The sequence below is a fragment of the Papio anubis genome, chromosome 5 (genome assembly GCF_008728515.1).
Source record: "Papio anubis isolate 15944 chromosome 5, Panubis1.0, whole genome shotgun sequence".
NCBI lineage: Eukaryota > Metazoa > Chordata > Mammalia > Primates > Cercopithecidae > Papio > Papio anubis.
In genome coordinates, this window is record NC_044980.1 from 131,803,711 (window position 1) to 131,831,557 (window position 27,847).

Here is a 27,847-nt window from a genome sequence, read left to right on the forward strand (position 1 = left end):
GGCACAGCAAATGCTGGCCTGCCAGTACAGCAGCAGTGGGGGCAGTGAGGACATGGTGATGAATATCGGCAAGAAGCTGATGAAACTACACTGTGGCAGCTGCCAGGGCTTGCCATCCACCTTGCCACTCCTGAGAACAGTCCCAAGTGTCAGTGTAGTAGGCTCCAGCCAAGGACAGCCAGGACTGGGAAGAAGTGGGAAGAGAGTGGGCCCAGGCTCTGGGGTCAATGGCATAGGGCAAGTTAGCTGGAAGACATAGGACAAGTTACCTAACCTCACTGAGCCTCAATGCTTTCATCTGAACATAAAGATAATAATAGTTCCTATTATTGTGAAAATTGAACAGGATTACCCATACGAAGCACCTAGTACAGTACCTGAATATGGTGAAGACTCTGCAATTGTTGACTATTCTCATTATTTTAAGCCCTGGGCCCAGGCTCACAAAAGGGTTAGAATATTGTTCCTTCTGAGGATGCACTATTTAAAAACCAGGCCAGGACCAGCCCGTTTCTCGGCACAGGTTCCTTTAACAACAGAACACACCTGCCCCACACTGGCGCTCAGGACTCTCCCATGAACAATATTTCAGCAGCACTGAGCCAAGCAGCAGAGCCCAAAATAGCATTTGCAGAGCGAGGCACATGTCAGTGCCTCTCCGGTGCTTCAGAAGTGCAGGGAAAGAAAGTTTTCAATCACTTGCTCAGAAACCACAGCCACCCACCACCTGCCTTCCTTCCAGGGCACTAAGACGCTGCAATCTCTGTTCTGCTGGAAAATGAAGGTCCCTGAGCCCTGCAGCAGCAGATACCACTCTGACAGACCATGCTCTTTCCCTCCCGCAGGCCAGAGAGGAGCAGCCTGAAGGAGCAGCCCTGTGGGGACAAAGGACATACACAGTTTGAATTCAGAGTGTGTTTTGTGCGGACAGGGCTGGGCCTGATACCTGGCCGAAGGGCCTGCCACTCATGCGTCGGGTAGAACACCTCCAGGACTTCCGCGTCCAGCTCCTCCTCTGTTTTGGTTTCTTTTCTCTCTGTTTCTTTGGTGCTGCTCTTCTCCGGGTTGGTCAGGGCAAACTCCTTCTGAGAAAAGAAAACACAGGGAATGACCCACTGCAACTAGGCGCCCAGGTAAGCAGAAAAAAAAATGGCCTAGGGTGGCACGGTCTTTTCCTCCATGCCCCCCTACCCCACAGCCACACATGTCTGGACACTCACAGTTCCTTTCACAAGGTCAGCCTCAGAACCAGCACATGTGAGGTGATACGGCTAAATGAATGCAGCATGCTGTCCTGTGTGTATGTGGTACTTTTGAAAACACACAGGGAATGACTCTAGAAGATTCCATGGTATCTTGAATGTGTTAAGGGAACACATTAGGGACAGGGGCTGGCAAAAGGAAACAATAAAAGCCTTTTACTTTTTGACATGCTATTATACTGTTTGATGTTTAAAACTCGTACGTATTATTTTTACAATAAAAATACACATATTTAGAAAAGAAAAAAACACATACATGAATGGGAGAGTAAGGCCTCAAATGGCCACTACAGATGCACAAAAGCTGGCAGCTAAGGCCCAGCTGATTCCCAAGCATCCCAGCAGGGCACAATTCCCCAGTGTGCCTATGAGCCACTGCAAACCATAGAGGAAGGGTGCAAGTGGGAAGGTGAGAATCCAGCTGGGCTGAGGGAGGAAGACGCTCAGGTTGGAAACCACTTCCTAAAACCTGTTTCCTTCCACCCTGTGCAGAACATAGAGGATTAATGAGATGGTGTCTCTGGAGCATTCTCAGCTCAGGAGACAGCGATGAAAGATAAATACAAAGTATTATTCATTTTGCTCTTTCCTGGACTCTCATCCTTCCTATCCCATTTTTAAACCTGTTCTTGCAAAAAAAGTAATAAGGCCTCAGGAAATTCGAACCAGAGGGTTCCAGAGCTCTGGGAAATTACATTTGGGAAAACAAGGAGGAACCCACATTAGCACATGGGGAGGTATTTCAGCCTGCCCACCTCCCCTGTCATCACTTTTTCTCTGCTTGCCAATCTCTCCCTTAGTAACAAAAAGTATATTTCTTGGAATCTTCCTGTGAGCCCAAACCCGTGCTGGGTACTTTACATAGATCTCGTTTTGGTCTCCCAACAATGCTAACCACACCTGCGAGATGTTATATGCATACATCTGGAAAGTTATTTAACTTTCAAATAACACCTCGTTCTCCGCCGGGTGCGGAGGCTCATGCCTGTAATCCCAGCACTTTGAGAGGCCAAGGTGGGTGGATTGTTTGAACCCAAGAGTTCAAGACCAGCCTGGGCAACACGTCAAAACCCCATCTCTACAAAAAACACAAAAAAATTAGCCAGGCGTGGTGGTGCACACCTATAGTCCCAGAGACTTGGGCGGCTGAGCCAAGAGGATCGTTAGAGCCCAGGAAGCAGAGGCTGCAGTGACCTGAGATGGCACCACCACACTTCAGCCTGGGTGACAGAGCAAGACCCTGTCTCCAAAAAAAAAAAAAAAACGTGCCTTACTCCAGATAAGGACTCCCTCCTGCCTGGGTCCCTCAATGTCTGATCTTTAGTTGCCAGAGGAAAGGTTAAAATGTTAAGGTGCTGGTGATGACAATGTAGAGCCCCTCCAAGAATTTTTACTGTTTAACAAGAAATAAAGGCATGAAATTTAGATGACAGAATTTCAGGCCTTACTAAGACCAGTAAGGAAATATCTTGGCAAGAAGCTCTCAAATCTAACCACACCTGGGAGATATTATATGCATAGTTATGAGAGGCACTGACTCCAGCATAGTGGTTAACATGCTGGAATAATTCAAATCCCAGTTTCTTGTGACTCAGGAAAAGTTTTTTAACTTTCTAAGTTTCAGTTTCCATATCTTCAACATGAAAATAATAACAACATCTAGCTCATAGTTAGATGAGGTACTACATTGTAAACCACTGGCCTTGGGTACGTGGTGGCTGTTACTGTTATTACTTATAAAGGCAGTCATAGATTCCAGGCTGTGTTGTGACATCCAGGAGTGACTATACAATATGGCATCATTCAAGCATGTCACCTGCGTAGCCTGGTGCCTCAAAACCCTCCTATCCCTTCAACTTAAAAGTTTGCCCAAATCTGAGCTCAAAAGGAAACTAGGAATAGAAGAATAGGTGTGCTCATGAGACTACAGAGAAGACACACTGGCAAGAGGCACCCTCCATTCTGAGGACATGGACATCAAGGACTTCCAACAAGCTGAGTTTCTAGAGGGCAAGCACCATGTCAGTCTCCTTCATCACCCGCATGCCTAGCACAGCGCTTAGTTTGAAACTGCTGAACAAATAGATGAATGAATGCCCCTTCCCATAGGCAGGTGTGTCTTCTGGGTGCCTTAGACTGAGGAAAGCCCAAAGCACGTGAGTCTGCTGCAGGTGCTCACCTCATATTCCACAACAAAGACCACCCTGTCTGCTAAGTACCCAGAGCCTATATACACTAGGATCAGCCCTGGTCAGAAGCATTAGACTGTGGGACGAGGAGAAAGTCAGGAAAATTTACCTTGGAGGTGTGTCAATGAAATGTCCCAGGGGCCAGGCAGGGATGCAGGTATATCAGTGGACCAGGTGTAAACAACAGGGAGTGGTGGGACTGTAGAAACTGGAGTCCTCCTGCCTTGACTCGGGGAAGCAGCTGCTACTCAGCTGGTCTACCACTGTCACGCAGGCATTCGACTTGAAAACAGAAATCCAGATTTTTATGTGAAATGTTCTTATTTTTAGAACACTAAGAGGGCCAAACTAAAATATCTAAGCATCAATTTGCAACCTTTTTTAAAAAAAATTTTTTAGTAGAGACAAGGGCTCCCTATGTTTCCTAAGCTGGTCTTGAACTCCTAGACTTAAGCAATCCTCCCTCCTCTGCCTCCCAAAGTGCTGGGATTACAGGCATGAGCCACCATGCCCAGCCTCAATCCTTGTTTACCTATTAGCCGGGTAATTCCTAGCAGGCTGTAAGCAAGCAGCCAAATTCTCATCAAGAGAAGCAGAGAGCGGCAAGGGAGATGGTGATAAGAAGGTAGCACAGGAAGCCCTTCAAAATCGAGGTAGGCTGATGTTCATTTAACTGCTAAGGGTTGGGAAAGCCTCTTTTTCTAGATTTCATTAACAAGATTAACAGAGTGGATTCGAGAAGGAGGGAGAGAATGAGACTGATGAACCGCTGAGCTACATGCTTCAAGTCCTAAGGAGGCCAGACTCCTTTGCAACAATCCTGTCACTGTTCAAAATGTTTTTTGCACCTCCTCTAGGTATCATCTTTGAACCAGATTTTAAGATGCAAACACAAAATCTGTACATTTAAAAGTACATTTTAAAGTACACCTCGATTTTTAGTGGGGATTGACACAAAATTGGTTCTCCCCTATCTGTGCTCACCCTGTTCACTAGACCTGGCTATGAGAGTCTTTAGATGCTTTGCCCAAATCACACCTAACTATCCTCAAAGGCCAAGGGCTCAGAAGCATCGAGAGAGGTTCAGTGATATGAACACACCACAGGCTGGACAGTGAGTTCAAAAGCAGAGTTTCAGAAAACGTTTTGAGAAAAAGCAGCATCAAGAGGATGAGGTTGTAACGATAACAGCAGCTACCGTTTATTAAGCCCTGATCATATGTCAGGCACCGGGGCAAGATGCCTTCCATGCCTCAATTCATCCAAGTCTCATCTGTGAAGCACATCATATTAGTCCCATAGGAGGACAGATATGGGGCTTTTCAAAATCACACTGCTCAGAAAAGCACAGCAGAGATTGAAGTCCAGACCTGCCTGGCTCCAAAGCCCATACATAAGTTTTGACTCACTTCTATGATTCTTTTTTGGTCAGATGTCCTAATAAGTTGTGCCCTGAGAGCTGAGGGAATGATGCTGGGACATTAAGATCGCTTTAGCATATCTACCAGCACATGCCCTTCCTTGGCAAAGACTTCCATGGGCCAGGTAAGAAACCACAGTCCCAGAGTAAGAACAAGCACAACTAGCCTCAATCTGCCTAGGCAGTGTCCTGAACAGGAGAGAGGGAGGCAGGCCAGCCCTTGGTCGGCCATGAAGTAAACCCCGTGCTCTGGTGCCTTCCCAGCTGGCTCCTCAGGGCTCCCTTCCATGCTGGATCATCAGCGCTCTCTTCTCCCTATCACCATCATTCCAAATACCAATTTCCTCTCAAGTGACTGGCAAGAAATCCTAGCTAAGGTGTTAGCTGACAACAGCTTACCATGTCACACTTCCTTGCGCTTGTATCTGAATAAGAGATTCTTAAAAACCAAAGCCTTCAAGATCCAAGAGAATGAATGAATCTCTAATGGTGGGTTGACAGACACTGTAACAGAGACAGACTGCCAGGGCAACATTTTGGGACAGAAGCCTGCCTGACACAGCCCAAATTAAACCATAGAAGCAGCACCCCCATACTAAAAAAACAACAGCTGACATTCATTAACCATTTATTGGCCATATTGTGCCAGTTTCAATGCCAGGTGCTTTATATATAATCACATTTAATCTACACTAAAACCTTAAGAGGAAGGTACCAACCCTGTTTTACAGATTAGGAAACAAAGCTCAGAAAGAGTCAAATTGCCAAAGTGTGAGGCAAAAGGGATCTTACGAAGGGCCTGTGCTTCCTCCACAAGGCTCCACTACTGTACCTCCTCATTGTTCACCACCTTTTCAAAGGCCAGTAACACACAACCACAGCCCTTCAGCATCTACATGCCTCCTAAGATGTGGCATCCCAGGGAAGTACCGCAGCAGGAGCCAGGAAGGAAAGCTGGCTGCAGATCATACTGTGATACACACAGCCAGCCTTTCCTGGGTGGGCATGAACCTGCCCCACTGCCTTTGGGGAGGACAATTCCAGGTCATCAGGAGCACTTACCTGGACTCCGGGCTCTGAAGAAAGGATCATAACCACCTCCACCCCATTTTCACTGTTCTGAAGGTGGCTGGCTGCATAATTTAGATTTTAAATGACATCAGGGCAACAATTTTTATGGTATGAGAGAAAAGATGCTTCAACTCCTACTTGTGCTTAGCACATGATAAAAGATTATGACAAATGTATACAGCTTAGGAACAGACATAAGGATAAAAGCAGCTTCTGTTGATGAAAGTCAGTATTAACATTTTTCTGAGACTAGACTCAATAGAGCTAATATAAATGGGCCAGAATAATTATGCTCTGAAAGCTCATCTATTTGGTTGGACTATTATCCAAAAGGGACTTCCTAACTCAGTCCTTAAGTAAATTCATCAGCATGCCTTTGTTAATTGTGCATCTGCTAAAGCTCACGATGGGGAGCACGGCATTCTCATGAGCTACAAGTTGGGGAGGGGACAAAGCCCTGGTCCCTCAAGGCTCTTTTCTGGGCCATTCCACTGCCAATCTATGCCAGAGACAGCCCCAACCTCATGCTGTAGCCAGTCCCATTCTCAGGGGCCCCTGGAATCCCATTCTCACTGTCCTTGAAGAAGAGGCAAATAAACAGCACCAACAGGATCTCAGAGGGCATTAAAAACTCAAAAGGACTCGTGACTCCCAACTGTATGTTTTCTCCTGCTCCACAAAGTGGGGGGAAAGGCAGAGAGGAAACAAATGATTTCAGAGAGAAGGTGGAAGCTTGCCATGAGCCAGAGGTGAACCACAGCTAAGCTGGATTGTTATTAAATTCATCACAATTGTCATTTGCACTTCAAGGACCTCCCGCTCCAGAGCTTCCAGCGCTTTATCCAACATTTAGTGGGAGCCCTGGGGTTGGGGAAGGTGGCCAGGGGAGGGTGAAACTGTCAAATAACTGACAGTGGGAGCTTATCAAGGGAGAAGAGAGGGAGGGCATTAGGAGCTGGTCAAGGGCAGGCCGTTGCTGGGACAAGCCAAGTAAACAGGGCCAGGAACCGTATTGTGCTGCAGCCAGGCCACACTCAGGGCCTTTTCGGGCATTCTTCTCCTGCCAGTGGCAATGGCAGAAGCCCGGAGCAGTGAGCTCTAGGTTAATGAAGTGTGGCCCGGAAAGAACAGGGAGCTATAGACAAAAGGAAGGAGGATACAGAGATGGAGATGAACTGAGAAAGTACAAGGGAGAGAGGAGAGGAAGAAAAAGAGTCTTACTTGGAAATGATGCCCACCACACAGGCACTCAGCTTTTGGGAAGAATCCTGACATTCACAGCTCTCACAAGCTGGCTGTGTGATTTCGGCCAAGTTACCTAATGTCTCTGAGTCTTAGTCTTCTCCTCAAAAGGAGGATAAAAACTGCAGCTGCCTAATTCATAGTGTTGTTGGGAGGATTAAATGAAAATATATATAAAGCACTCACTACAAGGTTTGGTACATGGAAGATTATAATTATTAATTTATCATCATCATCATCTTTTCCCCAAAGGGAAACTGTGCCATAAGCTTTAAACAGAGGCCAGAAGACACAGGGATGGGGAGGAAGAAGTCTACCTACTCCATGATCCACTGCCAGCCACACTCACATAAGAAAGAAACATAAAAGCCCACCCTACTCCCACAGCAGCCCTGGTGACAGGGAGGCCTTCTCAAGACCTCATCAAGGATCCCTCCCACTTGCAATAAAGACATTTACCGGGTTCTGATGACTGAGGCAGAAGGTGAAGCAGGCAGCCATCAGCAGCCCAAGCAGTATGGCCAGAGGAGCCATCCTAGATGAAGGCAGGCTCTGGAGAGCCATAGTCAGGGACCTGCAGGTGCAAGCACAGAAAACAGAAGGTCAATGAAAAGCTAGTGCTTGATTCCCCCGCACTGTGATTCCCGTGTCATCACTTGCTCACATGTCAGACATTTCCTGCATAGAGGTATAACGAGTCTTCTACCACTTCTAGATAATTCTGAAACCTCTATCTCCCATGGTGGATCCAGCCATACAATAAGAGATATGCCCTGGCTAGAACCATACAGTCAATCAGGACTCTTGCATGAGCCCTCACAGCCCTGGTCCCTTCCTTCTTCATTAGAACTTGTTATCAGGTTGTGGCGGGTGGTCTTGACTATGATAAGGAGAGAGGGAAACTAACCAACTGATCTGTGTGTGAACTAACATGGGTGCAAATCCACATTAGCGTTTGTAACCACCCACTTCTAAAACACACCCATTATCCTACCTGAAGACAGATGGCATCAATATCCTCTAAGACAGCAAAGTTCAATATTTCCAAGTCACAAAACCTCTCACACCACCTTTCAAACAGTCAAACAAATCAAAGTACAAGCCCCAGTAGCTATTAAAAAGGACAGGCAAAGGTGGGAGGATCCCTTGAGGCCAGCAGTTCAAGACCAGCCTGCACAACACAGTGAGACCCTGTCTCCACAAAAAAAAAAAAAAAAAAAAAGAATTAGCTAGGCACAGTGGTGTGAGCCTGTAGTCCCAGCTACATGGGAGGCTGAGGCAGGAAGACCACTTGAGCCCCAGAGGTTTAGGCTGTAGTGACCCATGACTATACCACTGCACTCCAGCCTGGGTGACAGAGTGAGACCCCAATCCTCCAAAAAAAAATTAAAAGAATATAAGGATGGAAGGACATCCCATGTTCATGAATTAGAGACTTCATACTATTAATAACAATACTACCCAAAGCAACATACAGATTCAGAGCAATCTCTGTTAAAATCCCAATGGAGAAACTCATCCTAAAACTCATATGAAATTTCAGGGGACCCAGAATAGCCAAAACAATCTCAAAAATGAAGAAAGAGCTGGGTTTAGTGGCTCACACCTATAATCCCAGCACTTTAGGAGGCCAGTGGGTGGAATGCCTGAGCTCAAGAGTTCAAGACCAGCCTGGGCAACATGGCAAAACCCCATCTCTACCAAAAATACAAAATATTTCTGGGTGTGCTGGTACACGCCTGTAGTCCCAGCTACCCAGGAGGCTGAGGTGGGAGGATCGCTTGAGCCTGGGAGGCGAAGGTTGCAGTGAGCTGAGATCATGCCACTGCACTACAACCTGGGTGACAGAGTGAGTACCCATCTAAGAAAGTAAAAGAAGTTAGAGGGCTCACTCTTCCTGATTTCAAAACTTACTACAAAGCTACTGTAATCAAAGGGTGATACTGGCATAAGGATGGACAGACCAATGGAATAAAATTGAGAGTCCAGAAATAATCTCTTATATGGTCAATTTTTGACAATGGTGCCAAGACCATTCAATGGAGAAAGGACAGTCTAACAAACGGTACTGGGACAACTGGATATCCACATGTATAAGAGTGAAGTTGGGGCCAGGCACGGTGGCTCACGCCTATAATCCCAGCACTTTGAGAGGCCGAGGCAGGCGGATCACGAGGTCAGGAAATCGAGAACATCCTGGCTAACACAGTGAAACCCCATCTCTACTAAAAACACAAAAAATTAGCTGGGCATGGTGGCAGGCGCCTGTAGTCCCAGCTACTCAGGAGGCTGAGGCCGGAGAATGGCATGAACCTGGGAGGCGGAACTTGCAGTGAGCCAAGATTGTGCCACTGCACTCCAGCCTGGGCAACAGAGAGAGACTCCATCTCAAAAAAATAAAAAAATTAAAAAAAAAAAAGAGTCAAGTTGGACCCTTACCTTATATCATTTATAAAAACTAACTAGAAATGAATCAAAGACTTACATTTAAGAGGTAAAAGCATAAAACTTAGACGGAAACATAGATGTAATCTTAACAACCTTGGATTTGGCAATAGTTTCTTAAATATAACACCAAAAGCATAGGCAACAAAAGAAAAACAGATAAACTGGACTTCATCAAAATTAAAAAGTTTTTGGGTCTCAAAGGATACTATCAAAATAGTGAAAAGACAGAATGGGAGAAAATATTTATAAATCACATGTCTGTTACGGGTATATTGTCCAGAACGTGTTGAGAATTCCTAAATCTCAACAATAAAAAGACAAGCATCCCAATTTTAAAATGGGCAAAGGCAGGAGTTCAAGAACAGCCTGAGCAATATAGCTAGCCATCTTCTCTAAAAAAAAAAAAAAAAAAACTAAAAATTTAAAAAATTAGCCAGGTGTAGTGGCGTGCACCTGTAGTCCCAGCTACTTAGGAGGCTCAGGTGAGATCTCTTGAGCCCAGGAGTTTGAGGCCTCAGTGAGCTATGATAATGTCACTGTGCTCCAGTCTGGGCAACAGAATGAGATTCTGTCACTAAAAAAAAAAATTTTTAATAAAAATGGGCAAAGGACTTGAATAAACATTTCTCCAAAGAAGATATACAAATGGCCAATAGAGACATGAAAAGGTTCTCAACATCATTAACCATGAGGGAAATGCAAATCAAAACCACAATGATACACCACTTCACACCCACAATGACGGCTGTAATGTTTTTTAAGTAAAATAACAAGTGTTGGTGAAGACGTGGATTAACTGGAACCCTCGTACATTGCTGGTGTAGATATAAAACAGTGCAGCCACTTGGGAATAGTTTGGTGGCTCCTCAGAAAGCTAAATATAGAATTACCATATGTCCCGGCAATTCCACTCCTAGGCATATCCCCCAAAGAATTGAAAACAGGGACTCAAACAGATATATGTACATCAATGTTCGTTGTAGCATTATTCACAATACCCAAAAGGTGGAAACAATCCAAGTGCCATCAAAAGATGAATTTTCAAAATGTGGTATATACATACAATGGAATATTATTCAGCCATAAAAGGAATGAAATTCTGATACATGCTGCAACATGGAAGCTTGAAAATATTGTCTTAAGTGAAATAAGTCAGACACAAAAGCTCAGATATTGTATGATTCTGATTATACAAAATATTTAGAACAGACAAATTCATTTTAATAGAAAGTAGAAAAGCGGTTACCAAGTTAAGGAAAAGGGAAAATGGAGAGTTACTCCTTAATATTGAAGAGTTTCTATTTGGAAAAGTGAAAATATTCTAGTAAACTAGGATAGAAGTCACGAAAACTTAATCCAAATTAGCAAATGATCTAGGAAAGGCAGGCAGAAAGAAAAACAAAATAAAACAAGCAAGAAACCTTAGGAAAATTCAGGCTGTGTCAGTATTAGCCCAGACCTTATAAGAGGTTTTAATATTATCCCCCAGCCCCAGTATACCTCATTAGGCAGTTTACTCAATTGAGGCTTAAGTGAGTTAATTACAGGGCAGCACCTCTGAAGAATGGTGTTTACTTTTTCTCTATCCCACTCCTGCCACATTTCTCCCTGCTTCACCTTAAGAAATTGGACCTGTGGCATGATTGCAGTGGGACCTAAAGCGTGCCTGAACCCACTCTCAGAAGCCATTACCCCTCTGCGCAGCCCACATCTTCTCAGGGGCCGACAGAAACTTTCCCTAAGGACATCTGCAGCCATGAAGGAAAACAGCCCTGCTGGACCGGCACTGTGCTAAAAAAGCACAGCCAAATGGAAAAGCAAAGGCTCGGGTACTAAAAATAGCTGCTACACTCACCCAGCAGCAAAAGCCTTAGCTTTCTGCCAGTTCCCCCCCTCTTTTTTTGCCAACAAAATGGAACGGCTGAGTGCCATGAGAGCTTCCCCCAGCAACCTGGCTCCCTGGGGCACCAATCACACTGAAAGGCAGGGATTGAGTTCACAGCACCACACTAGGTTCTGGATAGGTGACTGGTCATCCCTGGGTGTGAGCAGGAGAGGGGCCAGGCTGGGTGAGGATGAGCAAGGGGTCACCACATCAGGAGGGAGAAGGCTAGGGAGGCCTAGGGAGACAGTTCCTAAGAAGGCACAACCCTAGAGCTGCCTGTACTGCTCTATACTTTTGTTAACGCTGCAGCCTTGGCTGTGGGGAAAAAAAAAAGAATAAAGAATAGAAGCAGGGGACTCACAGTATTATCAAGACAATGTACAATAAAACAAAGATTAACCCAAAGCCACAGATGTCCCTCCCTTTCCATGAGATACTCGTGTATACACACACACACACACACACAGTTATGAGCTCCCTTCTTACAGCCGGGGATCAACAACGAAACTGGTGCTGGGGAAAAAGAAGAGGAGGAAGAGCTAAATGAGAAGGAAATAGTCAAGGGCAAAGACGACAAATCAGCAGAAGGAGGAGGCCCAGAAGGGACTGAGGAAGAAGAGGTCAGGGGCAGCTGATGCACACACAGCAGCTTCCCCCACTCCTTGGAGCGGGAAGAGGAGTGGAGGGTGAGAGAAATGGCAGCTCCCACAGGGCTCCCAGCCGTCTCCATCTCCTGCACACACGCTAACACTGTCAGAAACATTTTCTGCCAATACTAAGGATGAGAGATGGATTCACAAGTGGATCCTTCATCTTCCCTCAATAATTCCACATGAACTGCACGCCTGACCCAGTTATTGCCTCTAAATATTTTTCCACAAAACAGGGAGAGAGAATGAGAGAGAGAAAGAGAGGACAAGAACATGGAGCTGAGTTGGGCAGTGGGAGAGGGATGGGGGGATTGAGAGGACTGAGGAGAGACCTAGGTGAGGCTGGGAGAAAGGTGTGAGATAGTTCCTCAGACTTCACAGGAGCATTCAGAGAGCAAGAGCAAGTACCAACTCTGCAGCAAGCAGGCATGGAAAACAGTGTTCTCCGTCCTTTTAAGGCCTGGCCTGCAGCCACGTCACCTGGTCTTGGTCCTTACTCAAGAAGTGGCAGGCATAGTCTGCCCTGGGCTTTATGCTAAAGCTGAGGGAGAAGGGAAAAGGGGAAAGGGAAGTGGCACACAGCTATGCTTTGCCAGGATGGCCTACCATCACAAGCAGGGACAGAGGCAGCAGCAGCAGCAAAAGCCAGCTGCAGTCCCTGGCATAAGTAAAGCCAAAGTCATGGCATCCCATTGAGGCACAGTTTGGCACACCTGGCCTGATGATAGTGCCATTCCCGAAACACTTGCCATGCATAAACTCTGGGTTCACCTCATCAATGGCCCCTGCATACCGTGCAAAAAAAAAAAAAAATCCTTCTCATCGTCCTTGACTTTCAATGGAGGACAGACCTACATCTTTATATTTATGGCCCTCTTCTGACATAAAATAGCATCACTCTGTCCAGGAAAGGGGAAACTATTTCAGTGTTTCACCAGTAACTCTTTCCTTAACTATCCTTGGGCTTTGGGACAGAAGAGATAATAAGGTACTTGAGATGCCCATTTTTCTATAAAAAGGTGTCCATTTGTAGGCTGTACCTCTGCTTAAACAGAGGTTGGATACACTCACCAATCTGTATTGCCAGCTTACTACAGCCCAGTGCAGATGCTTGGGGAGCAGGTGGGATGAGGCCACTCAGTCCCCACCTCTCTCAGTGCCTCTTGTCTTCCACCAATTCAGACAAGACTGGGAGTGGGGATTGGGGCCTGTGTAAACAAGACATCTCTCCTTAATGTCTTTTCTCCAGAATGGAAAACAAAAGAATGGGATGAGGATGGCAAGAAGCCAATAAAGGGAGAAGGAGCGGGATTGCTGGGTCTCTGGCAGCTTCTGACACACCTGGTAGGACCCATGGGCAGTAGCTGAGTTTCAGAATCAGAGCACAGAAAGAACTGGAAAAGGTTCTAAGTGTCCTGGGCAAGCAGAGCCAACTCGGTAGACTGCCATGGAGCCCTTGGAATTCCATCTTATAAAATGCTTATGTTATTAACCTACACTGTATGTTCATGTATTTGTTTTCCCGAATCTCCTGGGAAATGTGAAAGGGCAAGAATTCCTACTTCCATTTTATAAGTGAAGGAATGAAACAAAAGAAACAAAAACACTGGGTAGTATAACACATGGACTTAGAGTCAGACAGACCTAAGGCCAATTCTTGGCTCTGCCACTTCCTAGCTATGTGATCTTGGACACAACTTCACTAGGCCTCAGTTTCTTCACCTATAAAATAGGTATATTAAGAATCTCTACTTCAAAGGTTGGTAGTGAGGATTAAATAAAGCAATGAATAGGAAGTACTTGGTCCAGCACCCAGCATCTAATCATCATTCCATTTTTTTATTGGTTGTTTTGTTTGTTTTTTGAGGCAGGGCCTCACTCTGTCACCCAGGCTGGAGTGCAGTGACACAATCTCGGCTCACTGCAACCTCCGACTCCCAAGCTCAAGCAATCCTTCCACCTCAGCCTCCTGAGTAGCTGGGACTACTACTGAGTAGCAGGTATGGTGTGCCACCACACCTGGCTTTTTTTTATTTATTATTTTTGTAGAGATGGGGTTTCACCGTGTTGCCCAGGCTGGTCTCGAACTCCTGGGCTCAACTGATCCACCCATGTCGGCCTCCCAAAGTGTTGAGATTATAGGCCTGAGCCTCGGTGCCCGGCCAACTCCATCACTGGAATGGAAATGATGACTGCTGCCCCTGGACCCACAGCCCATCAGGGCCAGGCCAGGCAACTACTCTCCAAAGCTCCTACTCCCTGTTAGATCCACACACTCTCCAGCTGACCCATGCCTCAAATGAGGACCAAAGCCTTTTGTTGGGTAGCTACTCCCAGCAGGTAAAGGAAATATATGTTAAAGGATGACCCTCCTGGCTGAAAAGGGAGAAACCCGAAGCAGTTTTCTGCTGAGCCCCAAGGCAGACCCAGCCCACTCAGTGCTTTTCCCAGCATATATTGGCATCCAGAGAGCCAAGCCACCAACATGCAGAACTGCCAGCTGCAGCAACAGCTGTAGGACAATCACCTGCTTTACAAACTGAAGGTTAGAGGATGAGCTCTTCCACAGACACACATTCATTACTATTTATGGGCTGCACAAACTCATATGCACACGTACAGTCACTCACCTTTACACAAACAGAAGTGCACTACCTAATTTAAGCAGACAAATATGAAGCTAAGGAAACAATGCAAAGAGGACACTGAAAGGACGCCCCTGACAAGGGAGAACAATGTGCAAAGGCTTAAGAAAAGAAATGGAATTTTAAAGAATAATCTGAAGGACAAGAAAAACAAGTTTGGAGTAGTCAAGGCAAACAAGCTTTTTCCCCCTGAGACAATACTAAACAGAAAGTCAAGAGGTAGACAGCAATTAAATGGAAAGTCTTTGAACAGCAAAACAAATGTGGCTTCTAACTAGTCCAGCCCCTAATTGGCTAGGTGGCTGGACTGGAACATCCCTGAGCCAGTGGCCATTTGTACAATGGGGATAATATCTCCCCTGTGTTTTGAAGTCATGCCTAGGGCCAAGCAAAGAGGGACTGCTCTCAACAAACCCAAGGCACCCAAGAAAAAAGGTTATTAGAGGAGGATGTTGGAGGGTAGAGGGTTCACAATGAATCCAAGCCTCTGCCTAACCAGAGAGCTACAAAGAGCTACAGAGAGCTACAAAATCCACTGTGCAGCCTGCAAGCGAGAACAGTGGCAGTACAGATGTTAGCCCTGCCAGAGAGCACAGGGAGCCAAGAAGGGCTCCACAGGCCCAGCTGGGAATAGACACCTGGAGGGAAGGCAACATGGGATGGGATGAAATGGAAAGAACAGTGAGGGGCATTCCTAGCCCTTTCACTGTACTCCCAGAGGTGGAACATGACCTACTCCATTCCCACTCCAGTAGAGAAGAATACAGATCTTCAAGAAGGGACCTAAACAAACTAGCAAAAAAAATAAAAAATAAAAAATAAACTGCAATCACAGAGACAAAAGAGAGTGTCTCCAGTGAAAAGAAATCACATGACGTGACCAGGCATGGTGGCTCACGCCTGTAATCCCAGCACTTTAGGAGGCCAAGGAAGGCAGATCACTTGAGGTCAGGAGCTTGAGACCAGCCTGGCCAACATGGCGAAACCCCATCTCTATTAAAAATAGAAAAAAATTAGCCGGGTATCTTGGTGCACGCCTGTAACCCCAGCTACTCGGGAGGCTGAGGCAGGAGAATTGCTTGAACCTAGGAAGCAGAGGTTGCATTGAACAAAGATCATGCCACTGCACTCTAGACTGGGCGACAGAGTGAGGCTCTGTCTCAAAAAAAAAAGAAATCACATGACAAGCAGAGTGACTGAATAAAAAGCCTAGCCTAGCCTGGCCCTCTCCAGATCTGTCCTACTTGGCCACAGCTTTCAAGTAATCTGAATGCTAGAAGTGAGCTTAAGGCTCAATCTTTATTGGACTGCTGAAGACCCAGAAGACACAGCAGGCACTCAATACCTACATAGAGAACAACTGGAATTCAATGCCATTAGGCATGGAACTTATCAATGGGTCCAGGAAGGCTGTGGCAACCTCATACCTGTTGAAGACGAAGACGTAGACAGGGCTAAGGCAGGGCAAGAGTTCCAGTGCTATCAGCACAGAGGTGATAACCAAAGCAACAGGAGCAGAGTGACTATCTTTCTAGGGAGAAACCTTAGAGAGAAAAGGACAGTAGGCCAAGCATAGTCTTCAACTCATGGCTGCAGGTTAGGAAAAAGGAGCAAGCAAGGAAATCAGAGGAGCTGTCACACGATTAGTGCAGACCTACATGGGTCAAGAGAGTGGAGAATCATGAGAAAATCCAGTTGTAGGCAACAATATCAGGAGATCAGTCACTGGATTTGGCAATGAGGCAGTCAGAGGGCCCTTCAAAAGCACAAGGGTAGGCCACTCCAAAAGGCTCAATGGGTCCACTAAATTTTGAAGATTTGAGGCCACATTTCTAAATGTGATTTTTCAACATTTCACTAGAGTCTTAATGAGAACAGAGAAAAAAAAATCCCTCCAGGGGTGCAACAGAGGGATTCTTCAATGCCATACATAAGTTCCTATGATTGATGAAGAGCTACCCCACAACACACATGACCTCAGGACAATGATGGGCATCAGTCACTCCAGCAGAAGGAGGGGGCAGGGAGGTAAATTTTCCAAGAAGAAACTCCCATCAGACACAATTCTACCTTCTCTGGGCACTCAGTCATGCCTCAGACTGCCCAGAGGCTTTAGTCCTTACACTTTGTGGAACTGTACTAATAACTGTAGCAATCGCCATGGCAGAGAAAGAGAAATACCCCAGTTCCACCCCTTCCCCCAGTATTCAAATATACTATCTGGGCATCCCAGAGGAAAATTAATTATGTCAAATAATAATTATAGTCAACATTTATAGAGAACTTTCCATGTTGCAAGCAAAGTATTAAGTTCATTTACTCTTCACAACAACCCTCTGAGGTGGTTCCAATATGCTGCTCATTTTACCCATGAGGGGACCAAAATTCAGAAAGGTTAACTAACATGTCAGAGTTCATGCAGCCACAGAACAATAGAGTCAGAATTCAAAGCCAGTTTGGCCTCAAAAGCCATGCTCTTTCCACAGCCATGCTGTCTCTTGAGGGGTCTATGAAATCAGCCACAGCAGTGGACTCATCATTTTATTTGTTCTGCAACAGTATAAATAAAAACGTACATTTTGTGTCAGGACAGAAATTTTTAAATGAGCCTACTGGGGCCCTCTTGTGGAAAGACCCACCTCTACTATGTTCAAGTTTCTGCACCACACACAAACACACACCACACACACACATGAATGCACACACACACACCACACACAGGCACCTTGATTACTAAATGCCCTTGGCACAGACCAGCCAAGGCATAGGCACAGGCATTCAGGAAGAAGAAATCCCTTGACTCAGATTGCAGCCAGGCTTCCTTTGTGACTTGATCCCTTAACCTCCTATCACTCAAGCTTCCTAGCTGTACACGAAGCAAAAGCATCCCTGCTCCCCTTCATGGAGCCCAGTGCCAGGCACACACACACATATACACATGCACAAACCACAACCACACACACCATGTATATACACACACCCAACTGTCTGGCAAGAACTTGACACCTAACCCCTCCATGCAGAAAATACACAAGACAGAAGTATTTCCACATGGCAGATAAAAATGGAGTCCTCTTTGGTGAATGCGGCTTGACTAAGCATACCAGCAGCTGACCAGATGAATCAGAGGAATCCTAGTCTGTACTTTCCAGTAGGTCCTAGACTGGAAGTTCCCAGCACGATACAGACAAGGGAACCTACTCCTTAGACCTGATCCTTGACCCTGCCTGAGGTATTGGGAGTGATCAGCCCATGTCTGACAACAACCAAGGTTACCAGAAGCTCCATTCCCTTCCAACCCACTCCAGTGTAATAGGAAGAATGTGGGCTCTGGATTTTGAGCCAAGTCTCCCCTACTAGCTGTGTGACTTTGGGCCAGATGCTTAACCTCTACAAGTTTCAACCCCTTCATCTATAAGGGGACTTCAGAGTAACTATTTTGTAGTATGACTGTCTGTATTAAATGAGATGACATAGAGCACATAGCACAGTGCCTGACACAAAATGAGGGCTCAAAAAGTTTGTAGCGCTCATTACTATTATTAGAGAAAATTCTGAGCAAAGAACAGGATAAACAAAAGCAGCAAGGGCTTCACCCCCATGTAGAACTGTCTTCTGTTCTGACAACCAAGCCCCTCCTTGGAGACTAGCTTCCCTGAGCCACAAGTCGGCCCACACACCTGGACTATACTCTGGGTGGTTATAGACACATTTCCATTGAAACCTTTAAGCAATGCTGGCTGGCTCCGCATCAGTGCCAGCTGACTGACATCAGACACTTCAGAGTCCAGCTTCCTGATGACTCAGGCCTGTCTCCAAATTCCTGCTGCCACTCTCCTACCTCTAAGAGGGAGTCAGGGAGAGTAGGAACAGCCAGGGCAAATGCAGCTGACCTAGACTGCTGGACCACTGTAGACAGATGCAGCTGGCATCCAGGAAGTAAGGGTCCCAGGGTTTCTTTCTTCCCTCCCCTTTTAAAATAGTAACTGAATCTCCTGACAGTATGCGCGATGGGCTTTCTCTATAGCCTGCTCCCAAAGAACACCAGGGACTTTCACACCACAGTCAATAACATACCACAGTTGGGGTTCGGGGGAAGGAGAGATCAGAATTCATCTTTCCTTTCCCCTGCTGTCTCTGAGCTTCCAGAAAACATCAGGACCTCTTAATGGGGCGAAGATAGGGAAGAAGGTATGATTTCCAGTCCATAGCTCTAAATGAACTCTCTGCTAACTGGTAAGTACAAATTGTGTGCCATTTCTATTGCAAACATTCAGCATTCACACTCTAAAAGCAAATACCACACAAAGATAATTTCAGCATTAATGTCAGTTCCTTAAGCACACTGGGCACCATACTATGGAACAGAATATACAAAAGATATTGTCACTTGCCTCAGGTGGATGATGTCCTGTTCACATTCAGTGGATAATGTCGCCTTCCACATCTTAGTCTCAGACAGCATAATTATTAAAAAGAAAAGGCCAGGCACAGTGGCTCACACCTGTAATCCCAGCAATTTGGGAGGCTGAAGCAGGTGGATCACATGAGGTCAGGGGTTCAAGACCAGCCTGGCCAACATGATGAAACTCCATCTCTACTAAAAAATATAAAAATTAGTTGGGGCTGGGTGTGGTGGCTCACATCTGTAATCCTAAAACTTTGGGAGGCTGAGGCAGGTGGATCACCTGAGGTCAGGAGTTCAAGACCAGCCTGGCCAACATGGTTAAACCGCATCTCCACTAAAAAATACAAAAATTAGTCAAGGCTGGGTGCAGTGGTTCATGCCTGTAATCCCAGAACTTTGGAAGGCCGAGGCAAGTGGATCACCTGAAGTCAGGAGTTCGAGACCAGCCTGGCCAACACGGTGAAACCCTGTCTCTACTAAAAATACAAAAAGTAGCCAGTTGTGGTGGTGGATGCCTATAGTCCCACCTACTGAGAAGCCTGAGGCAGGAGAAATGCTTGAACCTGGGAAGCGGAGGTTGCAGTGAGCCAAGATCAAGCCACTGCCCTTCAGCCTGGGCGACAGAGCAAGACTCTGTCTCAAAAAAAAAAAAAAAAAAGACACAAATTACAACTTTGTAATAATGAGCTAGGCAATAATTAGGGTACTCCTTAAACTAATTGGGGAGCCCCAAGAAAATAGCATTTACTTACAGAAACACTTAGCAAGAATACGAGGATGGGTCACCAAGCACAGGACTTGCTACTACCATGTTGGTATTGACTATGTCTTCCAGGTAAGTCGGCAACTGAAACATTTTATTTTTAACACGCCTGAGAGCCCAAGACTATTTATAATACCAGATCCTTAAAAACTTGAAAGGGAGATGAATTTTAAAATGTACACATTTACATATGTGGGCAGAAACACAAAAATCAGATGCCTCTCAACACAGCTCAGGGAGCCATAACTCACGGCTTTCACAATCCCACCTAACGCCCAGAGAAAATCCGGGCACCTTCTCCAAGGGATGGTAGGAAGCTGGGTAGGTAGCCAAGAAACAAAGAAACCTAAACTCAGCACTTGGCAGGACAATTAAGGAGCAGAGGATTTTAAATGCATTGTTTCTGACTCTAAATATGGCTACATTTATTACCAATTTGGGATCAGAAACCACATTTAGTTCTGTCATGACCACATGCTAAAAATATTAAGCAGAGTATTGCCTAGGAAACAGCAGTTCTCCCTGCTGCGGCAGCTCCACTTCAGAGCCATCTCTGCCATGGTCACAGGGTTTCCATCCTGTGCTTTGCTGAGAGCCCAGTTACAAGCAGAACTGACACTGTCCTGCCAAGACTTCACTCACATTTTAGAAGGCAGCAATAGGAACCAAAGCTAGCGACTGCACAACCTCCTCATCCTCTCCAGGGCTGTTTTAGGTATCAGTGAAGCTCTATTTCATGGGCGTATAACTAGAATCCATCTGACTGGGAGCTCCACGGGGCGGGGAGACAACTGTCTGTGTAACATACCACTGTCTCCTCATAGCCCAGCACTTTGCCCGGCACTCAAAAAACAGCCATTGATTTAATAAAATCAATAATCTAAAAAGAATCATCTGGAAGAGTACAATGGAAAATAACATTGCCATTAAAACAGGTAAAAATATGGACTGTGGTAATACATAAAAACAGGTGCTGGCCGGGCAACAGTGGTTCACACCTGTAATCCCAGCACTTTGGGAGGCCTAGGTAGGAGGATCACTTGAAGCTAGGGGTTCAAGATCAGTCTGGGCAGCAAAGTAAGACTCTGTCTCTACCAAAAAAAAAAAAAAAAAAAAAAATTTTTAATTAGCAGGACATGGTGGTACACCTATGGTCTCAACTACTCAGGAGGCTGAGGTGGGAGGATGACTTGAGCCCAGGAGTTCAGGGCTGCAGTGAACTATGATCACACCACCGCACTCCAGGCTGGGCAATAGCAAGACCCCTATCTTTAAAAGCAGGTGCATAAAAAATTGTTGAGTGGAAGTGGAAGCAGCAGAACCTAATGGCACACATATGAAAATTACTACTTTGGAAAGAAGTGTGTGTGGCCACCTCTATGATCATGTGTGAAATTAGAACTACGGAAAACTGTGCTCAATGGAATCTTTCACCCTGAAATGTTACATATCTGAGAAAACACTTTAAAATACATTATTTTCAGCAAAGAAACTACTCCCTTACTAGTTAACTTGTTCTGATCTCTTGGATGGCTCAGAGGCCTTGTTCTTGTTCAGCAAACCCAAGATCAGACCATACACTCATCAGTCGAAGGAAACAGAGAACACATGGAAAAAGCCGCAGTCTTAAAGTCCAACTTATCAACTTGACCTTGTCAGGGCAACTTCCAGTCTGCATAATCAGAATGGCTGGCCACCTAGACAGGTGGCCAAGATGGAAGTGTCAAGACAAAAAAGTATGGAAAAGTTCACCTGGCCCAACTTCAAAGCCAGAGCTCCAAAAAGGTAGGAGCTTAACAGGCACTTACTGGCCAGCAAGGTGCCTGTTAAGAAGGGTAGCAGTACACCAATCCTTCTCAAACTCTTCACAAAAACTGAAGAGAAGGGAAACACTTCCTAATTCATTCCATGAAGTCAGCATTACCCTGAAACCAAAGCAGGACAAAGACACTATAAGAAAACTCCAGACCACTATCTCTTATAATACATGCAAAAATCCTGAACAAAATACTAGAAAGCCAAAATTCAGCAGCATATTAACAGAATTCTACAACATGATCAAGTATTTGTATTTTATCCCAGGAATACAAGAGTGGTTCAATATATGAAAAGTAATCAATGTAATACACCACATCAATAGAATGAAGGGAAAAAACCACATAATCATTTCAATGGACACCGAAAAAGCAACTGACAAAATCCAATACCCTTTCATAACAAAAAATACCCAATAAACCAGGAATAGAAAAGAACATCCTCAACATAATAAAAGGCATATATGAAAAACACACAGCTAGCATCCTATTTAATGGTGAAAGACTGAAAGCTTTTCCCCAAAGACCAAGAACATGACAAAGATACCCACTTTCACCACTTCTTTTATTTATTTATTTTGAACAGACTCTCGCTCTGTCGCCCAGGCTGGAGCGCAGTGGCGCAATCTTGGCTCACTGCAACCTCCGCCTCCTGGGTTCATGCCATTCTCCTGCCTCAGCCTCCCGAGTAGCTGGGACTACAGGTGCCTGCCACCACATTCGGCTAATTTCTTTTGTATTTTTAGTAGAGATGGGGTTTCACTGTGTTAGCCAGGATGACCTCCATCTCCTGACCTCGTGATCCACCCACCTCAGCCTCCCAAAGTGCTGAGATTACAGGTGTGAGCCACCACGCCCAGCCACCCACTTCTGCCACTTCTATTCAACATAATACTGTAAGTTCTAGCCAGAGCAATAAGGTAAGAAAAGAATAAGAAGCATCCATATTGGAAAGGAAGACATAAAACTATTCTATGTGCAGATTACATATATATATATATGGTTTTGTTGTAGTTTTTTTTGAGACGGAGTTTCACTCTTGTTGCCCAGGCTAGAGTGCAGTGGCGTGATCTAGGCTCACTGAAACCTCTGCCTCCTGGGTTCAAGCAATCCTCATGCTTCAGCCTCCCAAGTAGCTGGGATTACAGGCACGCACCACCACACACAGCTAATTTTTTGTATTTTTAGTAGAGACGGGATTTCACCTTGTTGGCCAGGCTGGTCTCAAACTCCTGACCTCAGGTGATTCACCCACCTCAGCCTCCCAAAGCACTGGGATTATAGGCATAAGCCACCACGACCAACCAATGATATGATTTTATACATAGAAAACCTTCACAAATCTAGCAAAATAAAACCTGTTAGAGCTAATAAATTCAGTAAAGTTGCAGGACATAAAATCAACACTCAAAAATCAGTTATATTTCTATATCCCAGAGATGAACGATCCAAAAAGGAAACTAAGAAAGCAATTCCATTTAAAACAGCATCAAAAAGAACACTTAGAAATAAATTTTGCCAATGAGGCAAAAGACTTTACACTGAAAACTACAAACACTGCTAAAGAAATAAAAGAAGATCTCCATTCCGATTTTTCTGTACATACACACACACACAAATAAATAAAAAGACATTTTAGGTTCATGATTCAAAGATATGATACTGCTAAAATGATAGTATTACCCAAAGCAATATGCAGATGCAATGCAATCCCTTTCAAAATTCCAGTGGCATTTTTTGCAGAAATGGAAAAACCCATCCTAAAATTCACATGGAGTTTCAAGGGACCCTGAATACCCAAAACAATCTTGAAGCAGAAGAACAAAACTGCTGGGCACAGTGATTCATGCCTGTAATCCCAGCTACTTGGGAGGCTGAGGCAGGAGGATTGCTTGAGGCTAGGAACTCAAGGCTGCAGTGGGCTATGACAGCACCATTGCACTTTAATCTGAGTGACAGAGCAAGATCCTGTCTCTTAAAAAAACAAAAACAAAAACCAGCAAAGTTAAGGGGAAAAAAAGAACAAAGCTGGAGAATTCACAAGTCCAATTCAAAACTTAACATAAGGCTAACCAAAAGTGTGGTAATAATGTAAGGATAACATATAGACCAATGGAATAGGATCGTAAGGCCAGAATTAAACCCTCACATCTCTGTAGTCAACTGATTTTTACAAAAGTGTTATTGACTAAAAAGGGATTTTTAAAAGACGAAATGTAAAAGGCTAAAACTGGCAGGGCACGGTGGCTCACGCCTGTAATCCCAGCACTTTGGGAGGCTGAGGCAGGCAGATCACCTGAGGTCAGGAGTTTGAAACCAGCCTGGCCAATATGTTGAAACGCCGTCTCTACTAAAAATACAAAAATTAGCCGGGCGTGGTGGCGGGCACCTGTAATACCAGCTACTCGGGAGGCTGAAGCACAAGAATCGCTTGAACCTGGGAGGTGGAGGTTGCAGTGAGCTGAGATTGCGCCACTGTACTCCAGCATGGGCAACAGAGCAAGACTCCCATCTCGAAAAAATAAATAAATAAAAAGTTAAAACTATACAGTTCTTAGAAGAAAACATGGGTAAAACCTTCATGACCTTGGATTTGGCAAAGATTTCTTAAATATTACACCAAAATCACAGGTGCTAAAAGAAAAATAAATTGAACTTCATTAAAATATTTTTAAATTTTTGTGCAAAGGACGTGATCAAGAGAATGAAAAGACAAGGGAATGAAAACAAAATATTTGCAAATCACACATCTGATAAGGGTTTAATATCCATAATATAGAAACAACTCCTACAACAGAAAGACAAACAACCTAATTTTAAAATAGGCAATAATCTTGAATAGACATTTCTCCAATGATGTACAAATGGCCTGGAGGCACATGAAAAGATGCTCAATATCATTAGTCATCATTAGAGAAATGCCAATCAAAGCCACTTCACACCTACTAGGTATGGTTATAATTATTAAACAAAAGGAAAATAACAAGTGTTGGTGAAGATGTGAAGAAACTGGAACCCTCATACATCACTGGTGGGAGTATAAAATGTTGCAGCTGCTATGGAAAAGTTCGGTGGTTCTTCAAAAAGCTAAACATAAAATTACCATATGACCCAGCAATTCTTTGCTTAAGTAGATACCCAAAAGATGTGAAAACAGTGACTCAAACAGATGCTTGAATGTGAATGTTCACAGCAGCATTATTCACTATATCCAAAAGATGAAAATGACTCAAACAGCCATCACAGATAAGTGGATTTTTATAAAATGTGGGTGTGGGTGTGGGTGTGGGTGTGTGTATGTGTCTCCAATGGAATATTATTCAGCCACAAAAAGGAATGAAGTTCTGATACATGCTACAATATGAATGAAACCTTAAAACACTATTCTAAGTGAAATAAGCCAGACACATAAAGGACAAATATTGCTGGGTGTGGTGGCTCACTAAAGTGGGAGGATAGCTTGAGCCAAGGGTTTGAGGCCGGCCTAGGCAACACAGAGAGACCTCTATCTCTTAAAAAATAACTAAATAAATAAAATAGAGGGGCATCACAATGACAAATTTTATGTTCTGTGTGTGTATATATATGTATACAAGTGTGAGAGTGTGTGTGCGTGTATGTATATGTATATAAGAGTGTATTATGTGTGTGTTTTGGTAGAGATGGGGTCTCACTATGTCCCCCAGGGCAGTCTCAAACTTCTGGGCTCAAGTGATTGCCCCACCTTGGCCTCCCAAAGTGCTGCGATTACAGCCATGAGCTGCTGTGTCCAGCCTTATGCTGTATATATTTTATCACACTAAAAAATTAAAAAACAATGTAAGATTGACCATGAGTTGGAAACTGTTAAAACTGGACATTTGGTACATGAATACATTATATTGCTCTTCTAAAAATTTAAGAAGTCCAGAAACGGTTGGCCTGTAATCTCAACACTTTAGGAGGCCAAGGAGAGACGATCACTTGAGCCCAGGAGTTCAAGACCAGCCTGGGCAACAAAGTGAGACCCTGTCTCTACAAAAATTTTAAAAACTCAGCCAGGTATGGTAGCATGTGCCTGTGGTCCCAGCTATTCAGAAGGCTGAGGTGGGAGAATCATTTGGGCCCTGGGGTGGAGGCTGCAGTTAGTCATGATGGCACCACTGTACTCTAGCCTGGGTGACAGGGTGAGACTCTGTTTTAAAAAAGGTTTAATAAAATAAGAATAATAAAAATAAGTAAGAAAAAAAGGATCTTTTCTGCAGTTTTTTGGTAGATATTCTTTGTCAAGGTAAAGAAATCCCCTTCTTTGCCTAAACTGCTAAGAGGTTTTATCATGAATGTGTGTTAAATTTTATCAAGTGTGTTTTCTACCTCTAAGATGATCAGATAGTTCTACCTTTAACCTATTAATGTGGCTAATTTTACATACAGATTTTCTAACATGAAACCACCCTTGAATTCTTGGGATAAGCTCAATTTGGTCAGATGATCACTTCTATTTTCTGTTGGATTTTATTTGCCATATTTTGTGGATTCTCCATGTACTCCCATAATTCTCTGTGCAACTATTGTAACAGCCACAAAACTGTACTGTAAATATGAATTGCCTGAGTACGTGGACTCCTTCCTCATCCACTGTTTAATCCCTAGTTAGGTCTAACACACAGCAAGCACTCGATAAAGGTATGGCTGATGAACAAACAGGTGAATAAATGGGTGAGTGGACAGATGAACAGATGAGCAGATAAACACCTTAATCCAGAAGAGTGTCACTTGTCCTGGCAGGAGTACAGAGCAGCTCTTTTCAGGCAGGCAGACTTCCCAAAGGGTTTCTAACCACTCCAAAGAGGTATCTGCTCTGTCTGTGGACAACTCAGTTTGTCTGCAGATCTGTAAGCTGAACACTACCCTGAGACTCTCATCTTACCACTTACCCTCATCAACAACACTCTACAGATCAGTGCTTGCCTTCACCAACAGGATACAGCCCTGGTATCACAGCACACCACACAGCTTAGATCATATGCTGGGGCTGAGGGGAAATGTGGCTTCAAACTCAGTGTTCCTCCCGATCTCAGAGTTTATTCCCAACAATCAAAATGGCCTCATCCCAACCCTGATTGGCACAGCAAGAGCCCATCCCATTAACAATTCACTGCCTCAGCAGTACAGAGGAGGAGAGCAATCAGCAAGAGAAACAGCTGAATTATTTCAGCAGCTGTAAATTATGTGTTCTCTCTTCCCCTCCTCCAAGACCATGTTCAACTGTGCCCCACGCCTCCACACTGAACTTGGGTCTGTCAAGTACCTATGTCAACTACAGTAACCAAACTTAAGATCAAGAAGCAATATTAAAAAGCACTAATTAGCTGATATTTAAATAACTGTGTTTAATGTCAACAAAATCACACTTTAACTTTAAACTTCCCCTCATCTATTAGTTGCTTAATTAAATTCCTTAAGATCATTGGACACTGGCACAGAGCACGCTGCCCTGGGGAGCCCTTCCCAGGCCCTGGCCTTGGCAGGCTGTGGAAGGGGAGGAGCCCATATCCCTGGGGAAGTGCCAGGAGAGCCCTGGTTTTCTTCTAGAGTCTCCTAATGAGGTGGTTTCTCTTCACAGCTCTGCTGGTCTCCATAGGGCAGCAAGAACATGACAAATAAATACATTCTAAGCATGGAGAAGTGCCAAACTAGGCTACAATTTATTTTTTAAAGAGAATTAAGAAAAAAACAAAAAAAGCACACATAAACCCAAGAGAGTTACTTTTCCCATCTGGTATCTGTTCTCCTTAAGAGTGGTATATCACGAAACATTCAGGCATGTGTACAAGGGGTACACAATAGGATCTGTGACAGCAGGTAGGGTCAGGGGGCCCTGCAAGATGCCACCAACCAAATCCCAGCCTGCCAAGAGTCATCAGCCTGCAACTGACAGGGGTACAGCTCAGCCAACAGCAGTGTCCTATGCTGGAACTTGCAAAGGGACTCTAGGTTCCAGTGAGTGAGCTTGTGATAGGGATGCCAGTGGGACCCCAGTAAGTCTCTCCTGCCACAGTAGGCTCCAT

The 27,847-nt window shown here is 44.6% G+C and overlaps 1 protein-coding gene across 6 annotated transcripts in view; it reads right to left on the bottom strand.

The window, feature by feature from the left end:
- The window catches only part of SIL1 (SIL1 nucleotide exchange factor), a 239,359-nt gene that overhangs the window by 161,530 nt on the left and 49,982 nt on the right, over nucleotides 1-27,847 (bottom strand). For 4 of the 6 annotated variants that reach the window (XM_003900170.3, XM_017959933.2, XM_021940209.2 and 1 more), the window contains 2 exons: nucleotides 7,644-7,758; nucleotides 947-1,085 (listed from right to left, as the gene is read on the bottom strand). In XM_003900170.3, the coding sequence (XP_003900219.1) occupies nucleotides 947-1,085; nucleotides 7,644-7,748 (244 nt within the window). In that variant the 5' untranslated portion in view covers nucleotides 7,749-7,758. Of the gene's footprint in view, nucleotides 1-946; nucleotides 1,086-3,560; nucleotides 3,736-7,643; nucleotides 7,759-27,847 lie in introns of those variants that run through there. The other 2 variants (XM_017959934.2, XM_031666793.1) reach the window with 2 other exon arrangements.